Source organism: Muntiacus reevesi, chromosome 1, assembly GCF_963930625.1.
Source record: "Muntiacus reevesi chromosome 1, mMunRee1.1, whole genome shotgun sequence".
Lineage (NCBI taxonomy): Eukaryota > Metazoa > Chordata > Mammalia > Artiodactyla > Cervidae > Muntiacus > Muntiacus reevesi.
Window position 1 is genome coordinate 197,358,253 of NC_089249.1, and position 22,589 is coordinate 197,380,841.

General features: G+C 58.7%; 2 protein-coding genes across 3 annotated transcripts; one reads left to right on the forward strand and one right to left on the reverse strand.

Moving 5' to 3' along the window:
* The first annotated feature begins 662 nt into the window (after nucleotides 1–662).
* Nucleotides 663–1,994, forward strand: LOC136166758 (3-galactosyl-N-acetylglucosaminide 4-alpha-L-fucosyltransferase FUT3). The gene has a single exon (XM_065933531.1). It carries the CDS (start codon nucleotides 663–665, stop codon nucleotides 1,752–1,754), a length of 1,092 nt encoding a protein of 363 aa, XP_065789603.1. The 3' UTR covers nucleotides 1,755–1,994.
* A 2,256-nt stretch (nucleotides 1,995–4,250) lies between these two features.
* On the reverse strand, nucleotides 4,251–18,387 carry NRTN (neurturin). Of its 2 annotated transcripts, none has more exons than XM_065933546.1 (3): nucleotides 17,976–18,387; nucleotides 7,740–7,958; nucleotides 4,251–4,827 (listed from the first exon to the last, which is right to left on the reverse strand). In XM_065933546.1, exons 2-3 carry the CDS (start codon nucleotides 7,906–7,908, stop codon nucleotides 4,403–4,405), a joined length of 594 nt encoding a protein of 197 aa, XP_065789618.1. In that variant the 5' UTR covers nucleotides 7,909–7,958; nucleotides 17,976–18,387; the 3' UTR covers nucleotides 4,251–4,402. The 2 variants fall into 2 exon arrangements, with proteins under 2 accessions (XP_065789618.1, XP_065789626.1); XM_065933554.1 differs by lacking the exon at nucleotides 17,976–18,387 and adding an exon at nucleotides 8,588–9,126.
* Between the last annotated feature and the right edge of the window lie 4,202 nt (nucleotides 18,388–22,589).

A 22,589-nucleotide genomic window follows, 5' to 3' on the forward strand; every position in this document is an offset into this window, starting at 1 on the left:
CACCAGGAATGTCCTTTCCCCCAACTCGTATACTGCCTGGTGAGCCCGCTAACATAATTCCATTGTACTCCTCCCAGACGGAGCCTTGGCTCCAAGTCTCAACTCCAGGGTTCTGGGGAGCATCCCGTAACCAGCCCTGTCTTCTCCCTAGGCTGGGGAAGACTCTGGGGAAGCTAAGAAAGGGCAAGGGCAAAGTCAAGGTCAGGGTGGGACCTGAGAACCATTGGAACGTACCCTAGGTCAAGAGGTTGTGTGACCTGGTGGGTAGGAGAGCATGGACTCTGGGGCCAGTTCTGCTGTTTTCTCTGAGTCCCTTATCCTCCCTTTTCTCACCTGTAAAATAGAAATAACCCACATCTGCCCACTAGGCCTGTGTGTTATTGGTTTTTGTTTTTTTTTTTTTAAGATTTATTTATTTATTTGACTGTACCAGGTCTTAGTTGTGACACAAGGCATCGTCAATCTTTATTGTGGCATGCCAGGATCTTTAGTTGTGGCATGCTGGATCTAGTTCCCTGATTAGGGGTCAAACCCCAGACCCCTGCATTGGGAGCTCAGCATCTTAGCCGCTGGACCACCAGGGAAGTCCCTGGGCATGTGTTATTATCCTTCTTGTCAAAGATGCCATGTTCACTCTCCCCTCCTCCCAGCTGCTCCAAAGCATGTATCCACCCGGCTGCGCCAATGTGAAGTGCTCCTGGCACCACTGTCTTCCCGGGCTGCTGCTGCAGCTGCTCTTGGCTCTGTGCTTCTTCTCTTATCTGCGTGTGTCTCAAGATAAGCCCAAGCCCACGTGGGTCTCTGAACTGGGGGCCCCTTCCCAGGCCACTGAGGGGTCCTCCGCCCGCCTGCCCCTGCGTGTCCTGCTGTGGACATGGCCGTTCAACCAGCCAGTGGCTCTGTCCCGTTGCTCGGAGTTGTGGCCTGGCACAGCTGACTGCCAACTGACCGTCAACCGAAGCGAGTACCCTCAGGCGGACGCGGTCCTCGTGCACCACCGGGAGGTCAGCAACCGGCCCCAGATGCAGCTCCCGCCTTCCCCACGGCCCCCTGGCCAGCGCTGGGTTTGGTTCAGCATGGAATCGCCCAGCAACTGCTTGAAACTGAAGGACCTAGATGGCTACTTCAACCTCACCATGTCCTACCGCCGGGACTCAGATATCTTTATGCCCTACGGCTGGCTTGAGCCGTGGTCCGGCCAGCCGGTGGAGACGCTGCTCAATATCTCGGCCAAGACCAAGCTGGTGGCCTGGGTGGTGTCCAACTGGAGGAAAGACTCTACCAGGGTGCAGTACTACGAGCTGCTGAAGCCACACCTCCACGTGGATGTGTACGGACGCTCCCACACGCCACTGCCCTACAAGCGCATGGCCAAGCAGCTGTCCCAGTACAAGTTCTACCTGGCTTTTGAGAATTCTCTGCACCCCGACTACATCACAGAGAAGCTGTGGAAGAACGCCCTGCAGGCATGGGCCGTGCCAGTGGTCCTGGGCCCCAGCCGGGTCAACTATGAACAGTTCCTGCCACCCAAAGCTTTCATCCACGTCGAAGACTTCCGGAGCCCCAAGGACCTGGCGCAGTACTTGCTAGCACTGGACAAGGACCACGCCAGCTACCTCAACTACTTCCGCTGGCGGGAGACACTGCGGCCTCGGTCCTTCTCCTGGGCCCTGATGTTCTGTAAGGCCTGTTGGAAGCTGCAGCAGGAGCCCAGGTACCAGACGGTGCCCAGTATTGCGTCTTGGTTCCAGTGAGCTGGCCAGCCTGGCACCTGCACTGCTGAGGATCTGGGGACCTGGGTGGCTGGAGCTCTTCCTTACCGGGGGCTTCACCTACTAGGCACCTCTGCTGCCAGGGGTCTTTCCTCCCTGGGAGCTCGCTTGCTAGAAAATTTGCCTGGTGGGGGCAGGGGTGAGTTGCCAGGGGCTATGGCTGCCCCTGGGGAACACTGGCCTTGGCATCTTGCCCGCTGGTGATGGCTCTGGTGGACTGGTTTGTGATTACTGCTGCTGTTAATGAATCGCCTCTGGGGTACTGAGGTTGGCAATATTGACGCCGTTTTCCAGATGGGAATGCTCTGAGGAAAACTGGCGTGTCCTCCCTTATTCCACACCAGCATTCTCCCTCCAGGGCAACTCTGCTCCCAGGGGTCACTCACAGGGTCTGGCCACATCTGTACTTGTCACAAATGGGGTGGGCTGATAGCATCCAGTGGATGGGGAGCCAGACATCTTGCCCAAAAGTCTACAGCACCCAGAATGGCCCTGAACTTGGAAGAACGGACCAGCCCCAAGTGTTCAGAGGTAGGAAAAACCCTCAGGCAGGGTGGGAAGACCACCAGAGCAGGTGAGAGTTGGGGCGGGGCCAGCTGGGAGGTCACGTAGGGCAAGGTTGAGACAAGTGAATCTTCTATACCCACTGCAAGGAAACAGAAGGGGCAGGGCATGCCCCCAAAGGAGGTCTGCGCATGGTTCTAAGCCCATGTGAGTGGCAGTCTCTGTGTCCTGAGAGAGAGAGAGAGAGAGAGAGAGAGAGAGAGTGTGTGTGTGTGGCATGCACTGCTGAAAACCCCAGCCCTGGGTTCTACGAGGGCAGCTCTTGTTTATGTTCCAGTTCTCTGGTGGGCCAGTGCCTTGTGGTTGGATCTGGGTGGGAGACAGGGAGACTGTGGTCCTAGGAGGCCCCCCCTCCACACACACACACAAGGCAGCCAAGCTTCCGGGACCACAGGCCCAAGCACCAAAGTTGATTTTCCTGCTGTGTGTCCTGGGCTGAGCAACTTCCCTCTCTGAGGCTCAGGGCCTTCTAGGATGGGGAAACTGAGGCTCAGCTTCCTCGGCTGCTGGGAATTCTGGCCTCTCTGCCACGGCCGCCAGGCTGAGTCAGCCCGAATGATGTAGGAATCCACCACCCCAAACCTCAGAGTCAAAAGACTGCGGGGGTGGGTGGGGACCCAGCCAGCCAGCATGCTCTGAAATTGCCTTCCAAGCTGACCACCCACAGTCTGGGGCCTGGCCTCCAAGCGCTGCTCTTGGGCTTTCCTGGAAGTCCTGCCTATTAGGTGACTCCAGTGGCTCCAGCTGCCGCAACGGCAAAAAAGAAGACTGGAAAGCAGGGAGCTGGGGATGTTCCAGCCCAGCCAGGTGAGCCTCCCTGGGTGGAGCATCTGATCTGAGTCTCCCAGTATCGGGATGGGGATTGGGTCTGCGAAGGACGCCATGTTTAGGTTCTAGAAGGTGGTCCTTAGCACAGCAGGAAGGAGGCCAGCCTAGGAGACACACAGATAGGAGAGAGTGGGGCTATTCTTTTGAGAGCCCCAGTCTAGAGTGGGAGGATGGAAGAGAAGGGACTGTGCCCTTAGACAACCTGGGCAAAGGGGCAATTGTGCCTTGGAGACATTCCCCTGCCACCCAGTTTGAGGGGAAGAAGGGTAGGAGTCCACTCCATCTGGTGTCCCGTGACCCAGGCCTGGGCTTGCAGCAGCCACTCTCTTGCCCGCCCTCCTCAGCCCATGTGACCAGCAGACCCTTCTCTGCCTGCTAGGAACCCAACACCCTGTGCCCATTCTGGGTGTGCCAAGCATCAAGGTGACACCGTGGGCAAATCTAAACACCACATCACGCTTTTTCCATCCTCCACGGGGGTCCTGGAAAATTCTCCCTCGAGCTCTGGCCAAAGGCTTTAAGGCCCCAGGACCTAGGTCCCTGGGGACCCAGCTGTGCCCCAGCAGGCGCCGGTTTTGGGCTAGATGGGGTTGGCGCCTGCCCCAGACCTATCCCCCGCTGGGAGATGGGCAGCGTGGATATTTTTAGCTAGTGAAAGGAGATAGTGGCTCCGAGTTCACCCTGGTGGGAGTTGACCAGGCCCGAAGAGGTCTGTTGGGTGAGGGAGATTTGGACCACTTGGACCTCAGTTTTTCCATCTGCACTGTGGCTCAATCTTTCCTACCCAGAAGAACACCTTGCCGGGGAGTAGGCTAGGACTCACCTGGAAGAGGCAAGAGAGCCTGTAGAGAGATGCGAAAGAAGGTCCCTGTGGTCATCCCCCCATTCAGCCCCTCTTTCCTTTCTGTACGCCTGAAAAAAAGCCGTCTTTCTCTCCCCCCCCCCCACCCCCGGCCCAAAGCAAATGGGATCCTCCCACCATAGCGCAGGTGGTACCCGTCCCCCTCTTCCCAATGGAGATGGCGTCTCCTCCCCTAGGCCCTCATGCCGCAGCGCCGAATCACAACCCCGGCTGGATTTTCCACACTTTATCTTGGTACAGTTAACGCGAGAGTCCTGAGCCCTGGACGGCATCTCCTGCGCGTGGGTAGTCTGTCGCGGGGCTTGCCAGGCGGGACCGTGGGTGCCGTCGGGGCGGAGGCCGTGGCCGCCGTCTCTCCGGGCCGGCTGAGGTAGGGTCACACGCAGGCGCACTCGCGCGCCGACAGCTCGTGGACCGTGTGGTAGCGACTGTGCGTGTCCAGAAAAGACACTTCGTCCTCGTAGGCCGTCGGGCGGCAGCAGGGCTGAGCGCGCACCCGCTCGCGCCGCACTCGCCGCCGCTGGCGCAGGCGTCGCAGCCCCAGGTCGTAGACGCGCGCGGCCGCCTCGCACGCGCCTGCGCAGTAGCGGAACAGCACTGTCTCTTCGGACGCGTAGCCCAGGCCCAGCTCGCTCACGCGCACCTCGAGCTCGCGCAGCCCGCACGGCCGTGTCCCCGACCGCGCACGCGCGCGTCGCCGCCGGGGCCCCGCCCGACGGCGCGGACCAAGGGACCGCCCGGCCCAGGGCGTCAGTTCTCGAAGCTCCACCGCGTCCGGGGCGCCCTGCAGCAGTGCACGGTCTGCGAGGGGATAGAGAAGGGCCGGGGGGTCAGTGGGTGGATGCATGGGAAGGAGCGCCATGTCTACGCTGTTCCTCTGCGAAAAGGGACCTGGTGGTGACTCAGGTGCTAGTGCATCCTCTCCCGGCCACATCTTATCTTGCTCCCTGATTCCGGCTCATGCACCCTTTCTGGGAGGCGTGTGTGTAAGGGGAGGGTTGCATATCCAGGTCCCCAGGCTGGGCCCCTAAGGCTACTAGCACTCTTCTCTGGAGCCTAAACCTAAGATGGACTGCCCGGAACTATTCCCCGTACCACATACCAGTCTGCCCCAACTTGAGCTGAGCCGACCCTGTGTCTGTCTCCCTGTGGGCACACCCCTCCACCACTTTCTGTGGACCCCATCCCTATGCAGGGCAGCACTGGAAATTCCTCCCTTGTTCACTGAGCTGCTCTCACCTCACTGGAGAAAAAAAAAGGAGGGGGGGTCGCTCAGCAGGGGGTGTAGTGAACCAAATCCCTGTCCCTCCTGGGCCCCAGCTGTCCCCACCCCATGCTGGTTGCCCCAGGACACTGGCACATCCTCTCTGAGCAGTGTTGGGGCCCTGCTTCCCACACCCCAACCCCCCACTCTGGTTGAGCGTTCATGGGTCTCTCACTCCCTCTCTGGGATCCCCACCCAAACCTCTGCATATTCTCTGAACCTCTGGCCTGTTCACAACGCCTCCCCCTCCCCGCATCCCTCCTGCTCCACCGTGTAGCGGTATTCAGTTTCCCCTTTCACCACACCAGATGAGGTGTGTGAGCTTCTCAAAATGCACAGGGGAGCAGCAGCCACTGAGAACTGTGTGTTGGCCCTACCACATGGGGTGACCGCAGCTGCTGTCAGGGGCTCCCCCCATGTTACCGGTGAGGGAACCAGGCATCCAGAGGGGCAAAGAGGTGCCTAAGACCACACCACTGGCAGGTGGCAGAGAGAAAACCAAACAGTCTTCCCACTTTCATCCCGTGCCCAAGTTTGGTGCACGTCCAACCCTCTTCTCCCACAACTGCCTGGAGGCGCCCTGAGCCACAGATTCCCAGGGCTCCACGGCCTAAATTTACTTCCCAAGCGGCGGGTCCTGCCCCAGTGCTCCTCAGCCCCAGGAGAGAAGTGTAGACGTCGGAATGGCAGGCAGCGCTGAACTGACACTGGGTCTGCAGACGGGGCTCCCAGCCCCTGAGCAGGTGGCAGTCACTCTTGTGGTTGAGAGAGGAAATCCCAAGTTTAAGCTCCCACCTGCCCCCAAGGCTGCGCACCTGGCTGTCAAAAGAAATAGCTTCCTGGGAGGCCCAAGGGGGAAGGGCTGTCTGTCACCCTGGGAGCTGTCTATTCCCATAGGGGGTCTCAAGAGCAGACAAGCCCCGGTTCTGAGCCTTGCTCTGCCCACTCTGAGCCCTGTAGTTTCAGGCAGATGACAGCCCTACTTTCGTTGCACCCGTTGTACCCTGCTGTACCCTACTTTCATTGTTTGCTCAGTGAGACTTGCAGAGTCCCTACTTTGGCTGGGGCTGGGAGGGTAGAAATGGGGGGCCACCCAACAGCATCTTCTGGGAGATGGGTGGGAGTAGGGTGGCAAGCACTGCCTGCTCTGGGATCAGGGTGAGCCTAGCTCACTAACGATGCCTAAAATTCCACCAGTGTGCCCACCCCAAAGATGTGGGTCTAGAGTTAATTCATGGGATTGTCAGGTTAAGATACAGATCCCCGGTTCAGTGTGAATTTCACATAAACAATAATCTTCTAGTATATCTGTCCTTCCAGCAGGCCTGGCCACGTGCACAGGGTCTGGAATACAAGGAAATGATGCCCACACCTCCCTGGCCCAAGCCTGAGATTCCTCCATCAGTGCATTAATCCCAGAACCTAGAACACTGGGACTCTGGGGTATGGAAATCCATGTCCTTCCTCCAGTAGGGCTGGATCCGGGGACAGGATGCAGGGCAGGCAGGACCCGACAGTGGGCCGAGATCCTCCCCGGTGCCTGAAATTCCACCACTGGGCCTTTGCCCCCAGGGCCTGGAGCACTAGCTTTGGGGAGCCTGGGTCTCTGGGACCCAGTGTCCTGGGAAGGATTTAGCAGCCTGCAGGGGGAGCGGTGGGGGCGGAAGTGGAGCTTGCGCCGGAGGCCACCCTTGTCCATTGTGAAGACAAGAAAGAAGGATTGTGTGGGCCAGCAGGGCGGGTGCAGACTTGCACACAGGCGTGCACGCACCCCCTACCCACAGGGGCCCACGCACACTCCCCTGCCTACACCTAATCCCCATCCACCCACACGGATGCACGTGTGGACACACCCGTGCACGCACTAAGTCAGGGCCCATGCATGGCTCCGGCCCCATAAAACCTGCCCGGCAGGCATCAGGGGCGAGTGGGGAGCTGGACCATGCAGCCACACCCCCCAGGGTTGGCATTTCCACTTTTCTACCTCCTGACCTTTTCCCGCATCGTTCTCGCCCATCCTCTGTTCCTCTATGTCTGTCTTTCTCCCCATTTCTAGGACTCGTCCCATTTCTAGGTCTCTCTCTGCCTCCCCTTTCCCCGCCCCCGGCAGGTCACTAGGGCCTCGGGTCCTGCCTCCCTCTTCCTCCACCCCCCACTGCGCTGCAGGGGCCGCCCGGGCCGAATGCCCAGGTCTAATCTCCATCTGGCCCCCGGGCCCCTCAGGGCTAGAGCCTAATTCCTTGTGACAGCTGAGCCGAGGGACCCCAGTTCCCAGCAACCATCCCCTCTGACACCCCTGCCAGGCCGTTGAGGGGATTTGCACCCTCCCTCCACCCCATCTAAAGTAAGCCTCTGTGGCCTCGCTCCACTGTGTACAACATTCCACCATTATGGTCGCTGCAATGTTGGGGGTATCTTGACTCAAGACAGGGGGCGGGGGAAGGCTTACACTGGGCCAGACGGGCGATTCGGGCGTCCAGGGTGCGAGGCGGCCGGCGCAAGGGGGCCAGCGCAGGTCCGAGGCGGTGGCCGAGGAGCAGGCCCTCCCGACACATCCAGATGGAGAGCACGGAGCTGCAGAGCACCGAGGCCAGGGCCGCTGCCTTCCAGCACTGCATCCTCAGCCTGCGTCCACGGGATGGTCAGCCACACGGCCTCCGTCGTCTGTCTGTCAGGCAACAAAGGAACGGGCACAGAGTGCTGGGCCAGCTAGTGGGGATACAGTGGGGCCCCTGAATTTGAACCACTCCTGCTTAATGACCAATAATAATATAGAAGTGATTCATCTAGGAACCCCTGAACAAGGTTGTGGGAAACGCTGCCAAGGAGGAGGTGGGCAGTGTGCCAGGGGTAACCTGGGAACCGCCCCCATCTGGGCGTCCCAGGGTGCTTTCCTGAGGATTGAGGAAAGTTGAGACTTGAGCAAAGGTAGGAGCTAGCCAGGCAGAAGAGAATGGCATCTCAGGCAGGGGCAACAGCCGGTGCAAAGGTCCCGAGGCGTGACCCGGGGTGGCCAATCCAGCCAGGAGGCTGCCGTGGCTGGAACCCAGGGAGTCTGGGGAAGAGTGGAAGGTGAGGACATCCCCAGCAGGGGGCACTGTGGGACAAGGGTGGTGAGGAGAGGTTGTGCTTAGAATAGGTACAGTCTGGGAGGCTGGAGCCCTCGGGTTGAGCCATATTAATGTCCCTGGAAGTGACTTTCCGCCCTGCTCTGGGCCTAGATTCCCTGCCCCCGCCCCCCAGACAAATAGATGTCCAGAAGTGGGCAACAATGGACCAAACCTGCCCTCAACCCACCTCCAGGCCTTTGTACAAGTGAGTCCTTCCATCCAGAACATTCTCGTCTCCACTGCCGCCCACTCCCATTCCACTTTCGGTCCTAGCTTAGACGGTGCCTCCCCCAGGAAGCTTGCCCTGATTGCTCCTCCTCCCCAGCCCCAGGCCTGTGCAAGGGCACTCTCTGAGTCCCCACAACGTCTAAGCTTCCCCTACTGGGGCACCGATTACTCAGTGTTGTGGTTGCCTAGTCGCGTCATGCTCACAGTAGATGTTTAATAACTCCTGCGTACCCCTACACCCCCACCCTGTCTGAGAAGCTCCCCGCCACTGAGCGGCCTCCAGCCCGCGTTTACATTACCCCGCCGGCCGCCCGGCGTGGGGCCTGGCGGCCGGCCCGGTGTAAACATTTACACGGAGCGATGAAAGCCGGGCTGGACGACGGTCAGCGCCCCGGCTCAGCGGCGGGGTGCTGGGCGCCCCCGCGCGCGCGTGCACGCGCGCGCCTCGGGCCGCACAGGCTGACCTGTGCGCTGCCCAGAGCAGTTCATTGCGAGCTATTTGCATTTCATTTGCGTGTGGTGTGCCTGTGTCGGCGGAGGGGGGCGGGGCGTGGTTAAGAGCAGTAAGTTTGGACCCGCCTCTCCCCCCGCCCCAAGGATGCACCCGCACAGGACCTGCACCAGACAGTAAGTAACGGAGAACGCTTGTTAACCCCTGTTGTGTACCAGAACCGGTGCTGAGCTCAGGAAGCAGGCATTGTAACCTCCATTTTATAACTGGAGAAACAGGCACGAAAGAGAGGCTTGGTCAAAAAAAAAAAAAAAAAGAGAGGCTTGGTCAAGGGCACAGCTAGGAAAGGATCTAGAGGCTCATACCCGGATTCTTTGTCACAGTGCTCCACGTGGGCGGAGCAAATGCTCTGGAGTCATTCTGAGGACCGGCCACTGTTGGTGGTATTGGATTTTTTTTTTTTTTTTTTGGCATGAGGCATGCAGGATCTTCTCCAGCCAAGTGATGGAACAGGTGCCCCCGACATTGGGAGCGCAGAGTCTTAACCACTGGACTCCTAGGGAAGTCCGTGGTGGTATTTGATACTGCTGTTATTATTACTGTGGTGATAATGTTATTACTGTCAGTGGGGTGATGGATAATGAGGGCCCCAACCTGGAGCCATGTAAACAAACCCCGGGCCAGCCTGGAGTGCTGTGGACACAGCATGGGCGAAGGGCCATGCTTGGCTGGTTGAAGGAATCATCAAGACAACCCCATGTCGCTGGAGCAAAGTGAGCAAAGGGAGGTGAAGGCAGGGAGGTGAGGAGCACAGGTTGTGCAGGTCATGCAGCCCTGTGGGTTGGGAGGAGACTTCATTCTCAAGGTTGTGCAGCAAACAGGTCAGTCTTGGCATTTGTCAAGTGCCCAAACCTTTACTCTTAATGAGCCCCTACTTGATGCTAGATCCCACTGTACAAATTTAATGCATATTATTAAGTCATTTTTAACTTCACAAGAGTCCTTATTCCCATTTTACAGATGGAAAAACTGAGACCCCGAGTGGCAAAGTGACCTGCCCAGGGCCGCAGAGCTAAGAAGAGAACTCTGGTGGCCTCACCCACCCTGGCAGGGGGAGACAGGGAAACCCCCCAGGTGCAAGATCTCTGGTTGTCACACCCAAGTCTTGGAGTGGCGTGCCTCAGTTTCCCTGTTAGATTGGAACAAGGCCCCTGTACAGCACTAGTATAAAATAGGGGGCTGAAAGGATAGATGGGTCTCCAGCCCCGAGATGCCCAGCCACGGGAGCCCCTGGTGGCCTTGGAGCTGCAGGCCTCCTGGAGCTCTGAGGGGGGTGGGAAAGCAGGGGACCGCCGGTGGAGGGGACCTGGCAGGCACAGCTGATAAGCGTCTGCAACAATGGGCCTTTCTGTAAGGGGGTCACCCGACTGGTTTGTCTCTGGCATGGACTGATGGAGAGCGGGTGTGGCGGAGGGCATGGAGGAGACCAGGTGTGCATCATCTGTGTGCATGTGCCATGGGGACGGTGGGCACTCACACAGCACACTTGGGGGCTCATATTCCCACCCAGCCTTTCCAGGCTCACAGACACTGACTCACTCAGCACACATGCACGCGCATACACACACACACACTCTCTCTCATGTGTGCCCAATCACTGTTGCACGCACACTTTCAGACACTGCCCAGCTCACACATTCCGACATGCTCAGATGCCATCCTGCTTACACACACAGTGGTCTCACTCACCGTCAAACAGAATTCCACTCACATGCTTGAATACAACCACACACTCAGGTGTTTTCCCACCTAGAACATGACCATGCACTCAAACATCATCACACCCTCACACCTGAACATCACTGCACTCACATGCTAGTGTGTTCCATACTCTCACATGTAGGCATTTTACTCACAAACATAGCATTTAAGCGCTACCACTCACTAGTATTTGCACACATGCACACACATCCTTATTTGCCCTTGGGAGCTCCCCTGATCACACCCCTTACACTCTCTCATGCCCATGGGAGCTCTCACACACCCTTGAGACTCACACTCCCACACAAATCAAGCACCTTCACACTCAGACACATACTGTCTCTTGCACACTGACACAGAGAATGGGCACGCCACACACGTGCCGCCTCCAAGCCATCCCTTGAGGACTTGAACTTGTGCGTGCACAGGCATGCCTGTTATCACCTGCATCCCATACTCCAGCCACACTCGTGCAAACAGGCGTGCAGACACAAACATCCTGCCAGTGCTGGGGGCCCTTGTCTGCAGATTCCAGGCGGCACTGAGCAGTGGAGCCACAGGAGGTTGCGAGTGGGGAGAGGGGAGTGTGGGAGCAGAATGCCCCAGAGGAAAGGGCCTGCTCTGCCCACACCTGCTGGCATTTCAAGTGTCACCCATCTGCCAGACAGGACCTGGTCAGGGGTCCCCTCTCAAGCCAACAATGTCCAGACCCTGGAGAATCCTCATTGCCTAAGGAAGGGGGCACCTCCCTTCATGGGGGTCAGGTCAGTCTGAACTACAGCAAGGATGACCTCTGGAATGACCTCAACTTCTAGCTGGAGGCCACAGAGTCCCCAGCCCTGGGAGGGAGGGGAAACTGAGGCTCAGAGAGGGGTGATGAACAGCCCGTAGACACACAGCCAGCTGGATCTTTCCAGTTATCCAAGGAGCAGACAATTAGGGTGAGGGTGTGCGGGTGTTCCTGGCAGCTTCTTTGATGGTGCCAGGAAACACTGTTCGTTATCTTGATGTCCCGGCAATGCTCCAAGTTTCCACCTTTCCACAGAGCTTCCCAGGGAACACCCACCAGGCATACCTGTTCCCAGGGTCACCAGCCTTCAGCCTGCAGAGCCACTGGCCTCAGGGAGGAACCTGCTTCATGCTTGTTCCCAGGGAGAGGTTGGAGGGGAGGGGAACCCTCCGCCCACCCACTCATCTCTCCAGTCTGGGAGAGGCATGCCTGTCTCCATCAGGCAAATTCCTACTCATCCTTCAAAGTCCCAGCTCCTATAGCCCCCTCCTCCTGAAAACCATGCCTGCTTCCTATCTTGACCTTCCCCCGACAGCTGCAGGGTCCTCCCTCTTGCCCAGCTCTGCATAGTATGTGGATCCATATCTGTCTTTGCTGGACAGGAGGAGTTTCTGGAGGGACAGCCTGGGCTGGGTCCCCTCAAAGCAAAGACGGACATTGAGAATTCCATCCACAGTCACCAGGCTTTTGCCCGTGGGGTGCCTCCTTCCACTAACACTGTTCTCCCCTTGCACCTCACTCCCAGATCTGCCTCTGGTCCTCCTGTATCCCTGTTTCCCCAACTTCAGAAAGGGTCTGAGGAGGTCCGCCCCACACTATAGGAATGACTGGGTTGCACGTGGGGCTGTCATTGCCACCCACGGGCAGAACGAGCCAGGCTGGGAAGCCATGTGGGCAGTAGTGGGGGTGGCCACACCTGCGGGTCAGCCTCTGGAGAAGGGTGTGTCTGGATGCTGCGGCACTTGGGGTCCAGACAGCTGAACTCGCATCCATGTTCTGCCTCTTCCTGGCTGGATCACATGGCAAGGAAGCTGTGTGGCAAGCACACAGCTCCTCCCTTGGCAAGCTCCTCCCCCTCTCTGAGCCCCAGTTTCCCGTCTGTACAATGGGCTGCCCAGGACACCTCCTCATCTGGAGGGCCATTTTTGTTCAGTGAAGTCCTGCAGGCCTGGCTGACGGCAGCAGCGGGGCCCGGGTGTCAGACGCGGGTGCTTGCACGCCCTTCCCTGTCTCCTCCATCAATCCTCCAGCTCTGGGGCTGGCAGCTGGGCCCATTCCCTGGGCAGCCTTGCTCATTTCATTTACCCCAGATGGCCCCTGGGGGTTCCCTAGGGATCCACTGATGGGGAAACTGAGGCCCCATTTCCTGATGAGGAAATGGGTGGGACTTGGGCCTCTCTCAAAACAAGATTCAATGGTTCTGCAAAACGAGAAACAAATTCCACAGCCCACAAAAATGTGCCCCCTCCCTCGGAAGGCCCCAGGGCCCAGCCCCACCCTGTGGTGGGGATGGGGAGGCCGGGGCAGGCGCAAGCCAGCGTCGCACATCTGCGGGTAAACCAGGAACATCTGGCTAGCACAGCTGGTTCCGATGTCGCGTCTGCGGGGGTCAGGGGCCAGCCTGTGGGGCAGCCTCCTGGGAGGGTGCAGGCACAGACGCCCCCTGCAGAACCTTCCAGGCCTGGCCAGAGGTGGGAGCCCCGCCTCTCCTCTTTTTCCTCCAACCCAGAAGCTGCCTGCTGCCTGATTGCTAGAACCATCTCTGGCTCCCTGCTACTCTGAGAATCAAGTCTCGGGTCCTGAGCGTATCTTAAGGGGCTCTGGGTCTGTCTTCACCAAAGTGAGGCTGAGGAGTCGACTTCTGGGGAGGACTTCTGTGTTGGTTGCTTTGTGATAATAGTATTAAAGAAAAATAGCTCATACTAACACTAGTGAACAACACCATCGCTGCTGTTCTAAGCGCTTTACCTCTAGTGACTCGCAGAATGGTGTGGACCATTTTATCCCCATTGTGTAGACAGAAAAAGAAGTCCAAAAGACTTAAGTGTCTTCCTCAGGGTCAAACAGAGCATGAATGAATGGCCAAGCTAGAATTTGAACTCAGGCGGTTGGGCAAACTCCTACTCATCCTTCAAAGCCCCAGCCTCAGTGCCCTCTGTTCCACCTTCTTGAACACTGTACCATATGGCCTTCCTCATAACAGCAAGAGCAAGAATAATAACATTAACACCTGGCAGTGTTGGCTATTCCATTTATTTAGTGCCGAGCCCTCTGCTGAGTGCTTTCCACAAGTTTATTTCTCCCTCCACAGTCCCTGGAAAAGATGTTGTTCTTATTATTAGCCCCATTTACCACGTGGAAACTGAGGCTTGGAGAGGTAAAGTGACTTGCCCAAGATCACACAGAAATTAAGTGGCTGAGCTGCAGTTGAACCAGGTTCTGACTCTAAACTTGTTCTCTCAATGTCTCCACAACCCCTGTAACAAGGGGTAATGCCGGGGGTGGACAGAGAGAAGCAAGGTCTTGCTGTTTATGAGGGGTTAAGGTCCAGGGAAGGAGAAAATTTTCTCAAAGACACACAGCAGAGCAGAACTGGCAAGTAAACAGAAGACCCACATGGCAGGAAGCCCATGTGCCAGGCGGTTCTGCCCCCAACACATTCACTCAACATTTACGGAGTGTCTGCTAGGTGCTGGGCCAGCCAGGGAACACAGGACGGCCATGGCCAACCTGGGACTCCACCCTTGCCAAGCTCAGACCACCCATTAAGGGAAATGGATAATAAAAAAGAGAGAAAGGTATTTTAGGGAATTCCCTGGCAGTCTAGTGCTTAGGACTTTGCGCTTTCACTGCTAGGGCCCCAGGTTTGATCCCTGGTTGGGGAATCAAGATCTCACAAGCTGTGTGGCTAGAAAAGTAAGAGAGAAAGGAGGAAAGGAGGGAGAGAGAGAAAGAAGAAAACAGTAGAAACTAACACAATGACATCATAAAGCAATTATACTCCAGTTAAAAAATAAAAGAAAAAAATAAAATTAAAGCCCAATAAAAAAAGAAAGAAAGGGTAATTTAGAGGTTGTCAGTGCAACAACAGCCCCCAAATAAAAGAAGGTGAAGCAATAGTAACCAGGGTTGCTTTTAGGCTGAGTGGTCAAGGAGGGCTTCTCAGAGGAGGCAGGATTTGTGCTGAGCCCATGTGAAGATCTAGGAACAGTGTTCTAGGCAGAGAAACCCACATGAGCAAAGGCTCAGAGACAGGATGATAGCTTTTCAAAGGGACCGGGGTGACCAGAGCAAACTTAGCCAGGGAACAGCACAAGGAGATGAGGAGAGATGGGGGGTGTCCTATTCCTCATCAGTGCCCACTTCTTATACCAGCCACTGTGCAGGCGTTTTCTTGGGGAGGCTGGGCCAGGGAGCGTGTGTATGGTGGGGCCGCCTGCTTTTCAGACTCGCTGTTTCTGGCCTGGTCCTCTGCGGCTGGCCCATAAAATTCCCACCTCGACCATACCAGGCTGGTCTGGCTTAGCCAAGCTGGCCTGGGACAGGCCTTACAGGCATCTGGGGCGGGCGTTGCGGGGGACCTCCCTGGGGGAGAATAACAGGATCAACCTAATGAGGCCTGGCACTGGCACGGCTGAGCAGCTGGCATGGGGCCCAGTGGGTGGCACGAGGGACGTGGGTCCTCCAGGAGTAGCCAGGGGGACGCCACACAAACCTGGCCTTGTGACAGAAAGGGAAACCAAGGCACAGACCTCTGACGTGTCGCAAACTCTAACACAGGTGTCCTGGGAACCAGGGGACCCGAGTCACCTTTTCCATGTCCCCAAGTTCAAATTCTGCCTTGGGATCCTCACATACTGAGCTCTTTAGGCACGGATGGTGGGGCCTTTGCTCTGGGCTCTGTTTCCCCCGCTGGGAAGTGAAGGCCACCTGCTGGATTTCTTCCAGGGCCAGACAAAGCCTGAGTCCTCTGGGATTGGAAGGGAAGATCTTTCTGCTCCTGAACACCGATGCCAAAGTGTCCCAGACCCTACTCAAGCTTCCTTGGTGGCGCTTACACACCCTGAAATTCCAGGAGGCTGGCTGGATGTTTTGAGAGCCTCAGGTCTGCCCCCCACCCTCCCCCTCATGAGTGCAGCAGGCACCGGGCCTGTCTTATTTTCTGCTTCATCCTGGTGCATAGCTTGGCACATGGTAGCTTAGGGCTCAGAATTAATTACATGGCACATAAGGAAAGATCTCTCCAGCTTGCCCAGCCTCAGTTTTCTCAGATGTGAAATGGGGAGAACCAGCCTCCCACTGTGCCTGCTCAGTTGATGCTCATTGGGCAGAGGGAAGATCCTGTTTCCCCTCATGGGCCTTGAGATCTAGACTCCTCTACCCGACCTTGGGGGACCAGGAAAGCTGCATCTGCAGAAGAATCCCAGAACCTCTCAGAAAAGATGGATGCACCCGATGATGCCAGATGCATTAAAGGACCTGTTCTCTCTGTGTCTCCAGCTCCCATCTCCAGGAATCTGTCCTTGAAGGCCCCAGCCCAGTTCTCTGTCAGCCTTTCAGAACGATCTCTCCCTCCCACACTCAGGCCCCCTGGATTTTCCAAAACCACCCATGCACTTTCCTGCCTCCAGATCTTTGCATATGCAGTTTCTACTACCTGGATGCCTTGACCGGTCCCACTTAGAAAACTCCTACTCCTCCTGCACAGCCCCAACCCCAATGGCTCTCCTCTAGGAAGTCTCCCCTGACCCTCCTACCCGGAGGGAGTGCCTTTGCTGCCCACTCTGGCCTCCACCTTGGATTTGTCTTCCTGGAAGGACAAAGCCCAGGAGCCTGACTCCAGAGTCAGCTACACCGTGGCAGTCCAATACGTGTTGGTGGAAATGATCTCTTGGTTGTATTCTTTGCCTGGCTGCAAACTGTTTGGTTCCCTCTTTTGTCCCAGACTCTTGAAAGCTGTATCCATTTCTCAGCCCCTGAAAACTGAGGCCTATCACCTGAGGGACAAGCAGTGATGGTATAACTCCAGACACTGTGCCCAACTGTCGGGAGGCGTGATTCGGTTCTCCCCTGCACCTTTGGAACTAGCTCTTCGCAGCCGTCTGGGAGTGGGCTGTAAGGCCTGGGAGTGGCTGTGGAACCTCAAACCTCAGCAGTCTTAGAATGAAGGGTGTGGGGAGGGGTGTCTGCCTAGATCAGTCATGCCTTTTTAGGGCTTCCTCAGCCTGGGGCTCTTTTAAAGACAGACAAAGAGTGTCATGGAACAGACAGAAAAGGATGTTGGACAGGGTGGGCAGGCAGGAGTAAGGAAAATCAGGGGTCTGGCGTTCCATGCACCCCACATAGGCCCTAGTTCTACTCCCCAGATCTGGGCTGCTGGCCTCAGCCTTGCAGGTAACCAAAGACCCACTGAGCCAGGCCAGTGGCACCGTGATATATGTATGCTGGTGCTTCCTGGGGAGGGGACTGTGGTGACACCAACCCCAGGAGAGAAGCCACTCCTGTCTCTGTCCCAGCCCACATCTGCCCACTGTCTGCAGGCCCCTCCGTTTAAAGACTGTGAACTAAAAAAAATAATAATAATAAATAAATAAAGACTGTGAACTGACAAACCACATTTTCTGGGAGAATTTTGGGATCATCCTGAGTAAGAGATGCCTTTACTTAAAAGAGGAAGGACAACCGCCCTTTCTTCTTCAAATTTGGTCTTTGCCCTTAAGGGACTCCCCCCGCCCCCAAATGGTTTCGCGCCCTCTTGCGGCTGCATAAGGCTCCAGGAGCCGAGAGAGCTGGGCCCTTACCGGAGGACACCGTGTCCCCGGCGGCAGCGGCGGCGGCGCGCAGGGAACGCGGCTGGAACGCGCCACTGACAGATGTTTACTTCTGCGTGCAGCTGGGCCGCGACGGCAGCCCCCCACTCAGGATCCGCGGGGTCCGGTTGTCCCCCGCGGCCCCTTGTAGACCACAAGACCGAAGGGGTGTCTGGGTCTCGCCCACCTAAAGGCTGGGGAGTGGTGTCCGGCTGCTCCTGTTTCCACCCCCTCTCCAGAAGCATACAAGAGGGTCCGAGGAGGCAGAAGCGCGCCCGTCCCGTCGGACAGGGACCACCCCCTCCCCTGGCCAGACCCTAGCTTAGAGAGGCACTTACATCGCCCTCCCGACCCCCTGCCACGCGCGGACCTGCCGCCTCTTGACCCCACCCTCATACACACGCTTGTTCTTGGCTCAAGGCGGGAAGCTACTGGTCTACCGGGAGTCCCTGGACACCCCCGCAACCTCCGTCCATGGGGGCCAGTCCTTCCCCCGCGCCAGTCCTCTGCGGGCCCCCCTTCTGCCCTTGCTTACCTGCTCCGGGCGCCCTACTAGCCGTCAGTGGCGGCCGCGCCTGCCGCCCGCGCCGGCCCCAGCCCCTGCCCCTGCCACCGCGACCGCCATCCGGGCCGCTTGGGCCCGCGGCGCCCGGGGGGGCCCGGGCCGGAGGGGGCGGCCGCGGAGGGGGCGCGGCGCGGGCCGGCCCATGGGGCCCCCCCGGGCTCGCTCAGCCGCGGGCTGCGGCCATCCCGGCCCGGCGGAGGCTGGGGCTGAGGGGGTGCCCTGGACGGTCTGCGGCTCGGAGGGCGCGGGGCGCAGGGGCGCACAGACGGCGCGGGCGGCCTCGGTGCGTGACGCTGGGCTCCGAGGCGGCGGCGCGAGGGGCCCAGTCGCTCCGAGCGGCTCCACGGCGCGCTCTCCCGCCGCCTCCGCCGCTCCCGCCGCGGACGGTTCGGCCGGCTCGGGGCCGGGGGGCGGGGCCGGGGGCGGGGCCAGGGGCGGTGGCTCGGATTTCCCGGGACTGGGAGACGCCCCCGCCCAGTCCCTCCCAGCCAGAGGGGGACCTGAACAACGCAGGTGGCAAGGATGCAAGGACAGCAGCACCCCCCTAGACGGCGATATCCCCTGGCCCCAGAGGCTCGGGCGGCGCACCTTTGTAATGCCCCCCTCCAAGGGCCTCTTGCTGAGATAAGAGCCCCAGTGCCCCCCATGCCAGTCCCTCGACCTTCAGCGTTCCCCACTCCACAGAGAACCGGTCTTACTGCCAGACCCCTCCCCCTTATCCTGCTCGGTCCCCTTCCGGAACGCAAGGCCTCAAGAAGTCTTCTCGCCAAGGGAGCCCCTCGGGGGATTTCCCCCCCCACCCCGGGACAGCGTCCCTCCAGGTTAGCTATATCCCACTCCCACTTCAAGAACCCCGACGGCGCATCTTCCATAAATCCGAGACTTCTCCAGACCCCCCAAAGATCCGCCTCCGTGGAATTAAGAGCCGCAACACTCCCCCGACGCGGTAATCATGGCCCACAATTTCCCCCCTCACCTCACTGGGTATTACGGGGGCCCCAGTCCCTTCCTAGGTCCTCATTCCAGAAAACTAAAGAAATTCCCCTCTGGGACCTAGTTTCCCCCTAAGATAGCAAATGAGACCCTAAGACCGACGACGGACGATACCCGCTGTCCACAGCGCCTCTCATCAAGTGGCAGTTCTCCCTAGTCTGGCCTCCGAGCCAGATCCTGCGGGGGGATACCTTCCCACCCCTGGCTCCCGGCGGCGCTCTCCTGGGCACGAAGACCCACCGCGGCCCAGAGAGCCCAAACCCACCCGGCACCCTCCCCGACGGCTCCGCGTTCCCAATGCGCCCCCTAGCGGCTCCAAAGGGCTCAGGGGGCGGGGCTGGAAGGGTGGGCGGGGCTGATCCGCCATGGCCCCGCCCCACCTCGGCCTAGTTACGGTGACACGCCCTCCCCAGAGTCCCGCCCCCTGCCCCAGAGTCCCGCCCCCTGCCCCAGCGCTCTGCTCCTGCCCTCTGGGTCCCAGCCGCCGCCGGCGTTCCTGCAGCCGGGTGCTCTGGTTCTCACTCCCGCGGCCTGATTTCTTGGGGCCTCCTCACTCTGACTCAGGCCGCCTGCATTCCCCTGATCCCAGCTGCCTGGGGTTTGTATGGCTACTAGCCCCACCACACAAGCACCCCAGCCATGGGAGTGTGGGGCGCACTGGACGCGCGAGCGGGGTGCAGCCTGGATTCTGAATTTGTCAGGGAAGGAAAAAGGGTGAATGTGCGTCAGAGCCGCAGCCCCGCAGCTGCCCGATTCCAGTCCAGGATGCAAAGACCAGGGGTCTGTGCTTGCCTCTCCGTGCCTCGGTTTCCCCGTCTATAACACGGGGTGTTAGCGATAGATCCTGTAAGGGTCTCAGTAAGGATCGAATTATTAAGTATTGAATAACCATGCCACTTGCTGAGCAATGGCCACGCGTCTGCCACTATTGGTGTCGTTAAGAACTCACTCTCAGCGACACACACACACACCCTGGCCGGGAGGGAAGGGTGAGGCACTGACCCCCAAACCTTATTCCAGGCAGGGTCACACCCAGAGCCATGCTCGTTTTCACGCATACCCGCACACCCTTCTAGAACAGCACCACCCCTACACATACAGACACACGTGCTATTCACGCGCTTAGCAGCCCACTGACCCTCAGAGCAACCCCAGAGGGACTCCACGGCTCGGAGTAGGATTGCTCCTGCACACGTGTCCACTTGGCGGATTGTTACACATACACACACGTCTTCACACAAAACCCTCTGACAGTCACACGCAAGGCCGAGCATCGTGTTCCCAGTGCACAGCCATGAACGCACAGGAGTCGAGGAGACACTGTGTCATGCACACTCAGGCGCACACGCACACACCGTGCAGGTCCGGGAAGCACAGCCCCTCTGCACGCCCGTATCCAGACCAGGAGCCCACCGCCACCCCGCCAGCCATCATTAAGCTGTTACCAGCGGCCCCTTGGCCGCCTCTGCTAACCGCACAACGCCTGGACACCGCCCCCTCCCCGCCTGGGCTGGGGGCCATGGGGGCAGGGGCGTACAGACACATGGGGTGCAGGACATACACATGTGCCCACCATGTGGACGCTCGTAAAATGGTTGCCCTGGTAACAGCGACTTGAAAGACCCGGTTCTTCCTCTGGGGTGCGCAGGGGGGCAGGGGCGGGGTCGAGGGGCGGGGCTGAGGGCGGGGCCCCGGGGGTGTAGGACTCATGCGCACCTTCCCCCACCGTGGAGAGACTCGGTCACGCTCCCCACTTGGAAGGAGACGCCTGCACACTCAGGGACACACACATTGACCCAAACACACACGGAGGAGGCAGCCCCTGTCACACTCAGGCCCCCAGAGCCCCGACCCTCCTCAAGGCCGGCCCCACGTGATCACATCAGACACAGGTGTGACACCCTCTGACATCAAAGCATGTCACCTCATACAGCCCAGCACGCTGGCCACTCTCTGTCGCCAACCACAGGCTTTGTCACCCCCTGGACAGGTGGTGACAGACAGACACCCTGTCACACTGGCTGACTCACACAGCAGCGGGAACTGGTACGCACATGACACGCCCCCCCACCTCCGTCAAGGGAGCTGTCTGCGCCTGGCTGCCTGGGAGGCCGAGGGGGTTCAGGGGTTGGTTCTATTTGCAGGAAACACGGGTATTTACAATGCTTTATTTTTAAACCTTGCTTGTTCCAGACTGGGCTACTGTGGGGCGGGGTGGGTGGAACCCAGCCTTGAACCTCCCACACTAAAAGTCAGCCCGTGGCTAGGGAGTGTGGTCTCTCAGCGCACGGATGGGGGGGGGGGGGCGGGGTGGTGAAGCTAAGTGAAGAGCAGGGGGCACTGAAAGGCATGTAACTTCTGTGATTGATTTGAGCTGGCTGGCCTCAAGGTCAAGGCTGAGGCAGGGGTAGGACATAGCAGGGGCAGCCAGGCCCAGCCACCTGCCCATCGCCACCCCCTCTCCCATGTTTACTGGGAAATTAGTTCTGCTCCTTCACTGACTCCTTCATAGCACATCTCGCCAGGTAGCTCCAGGCGAGGCCTCCCATTCCCCAGCGTGCTATAAGCCCATGGTGCAGTTGTGAAACCTGAGGATCAGAGAGGTCAAGACATCAGCCCCAGATCACACAGTAAGACAGCAGCTCAACTCTGGGGCTGGATGACTATGAAACATGTAACCACTGTCCCCCACTGCTCCTCCAACCTGTCCCCTCTGGTCAGAGGGCCCTTTTCACCACCCACCCCCACCCGATGGTCACTGCTTCCCAGGGGAGTGTTCTGTTCATGGGTAGAGGCTGAGGCAGAGAGTTAGGGAAGCTGGTGGCCATTGGCCAAGACTCAGAGACTTGGCTGGTGGAGAAGTTTCCATCTTAACTCCAGGAGCTGGTCCAGGCCCTGCAGGCCCACGGCTGCATTTCGGGGACCCCTCTGGGGACCAGCCCATGGGGGGGTGAGGTAGCCTGGTGCCCTCTGTGTTCTCTGCCCCTCCAGCCACCCCTCCAGTCAGAGTACCCTCACACACTGAGTGTTACTCCATCCCCCCCAGTATGCTGGTCCTGAGCTTGCTGTGCCTCAACTTTCCCATTTGTGAAATGGTTCCATGTTTCTTCAGCACAGGGTTGCTGATGCCCAGCCAAGAAGCTCCTTGAAACCAGGCTCTGGGGATCTGGATTCATCAAAATTATCCTCACCCTGAGCTGGAAGATGCTGAGGGCAGAGTGAGGCCTCAGCTCCTACTGAGAACACAGCTGAACACCCACTCCTGGCCGGGGGTCAGAACAAGGGCCCCAGGGACCAGGGAAGGAGCCGGTCGGACTGGCCAGGATGGGGACCCATGAGGCCTGTGGGCGGCAGGAAGGAGCAGGCTGATTCCAGGAGAGGATGATGGAAAAAGCAGGGCCGCCAGTTGTCCCTGCAGGGCCATTTGCAGCCCCAGGTCACAGGTCGAAGGCCCTGTCCCTGGGGGTCCTAGGTCAGCAACGCAGGAAAGCCATCAGGCGGTGGGGGTGGGCAGAGGGCTGGGGAGGCAAAGGGGGCTGGGCCTGGGGTTGGAGGACACCTGAGAGGTGGAGCCAGGGCTGAGAACCTTAT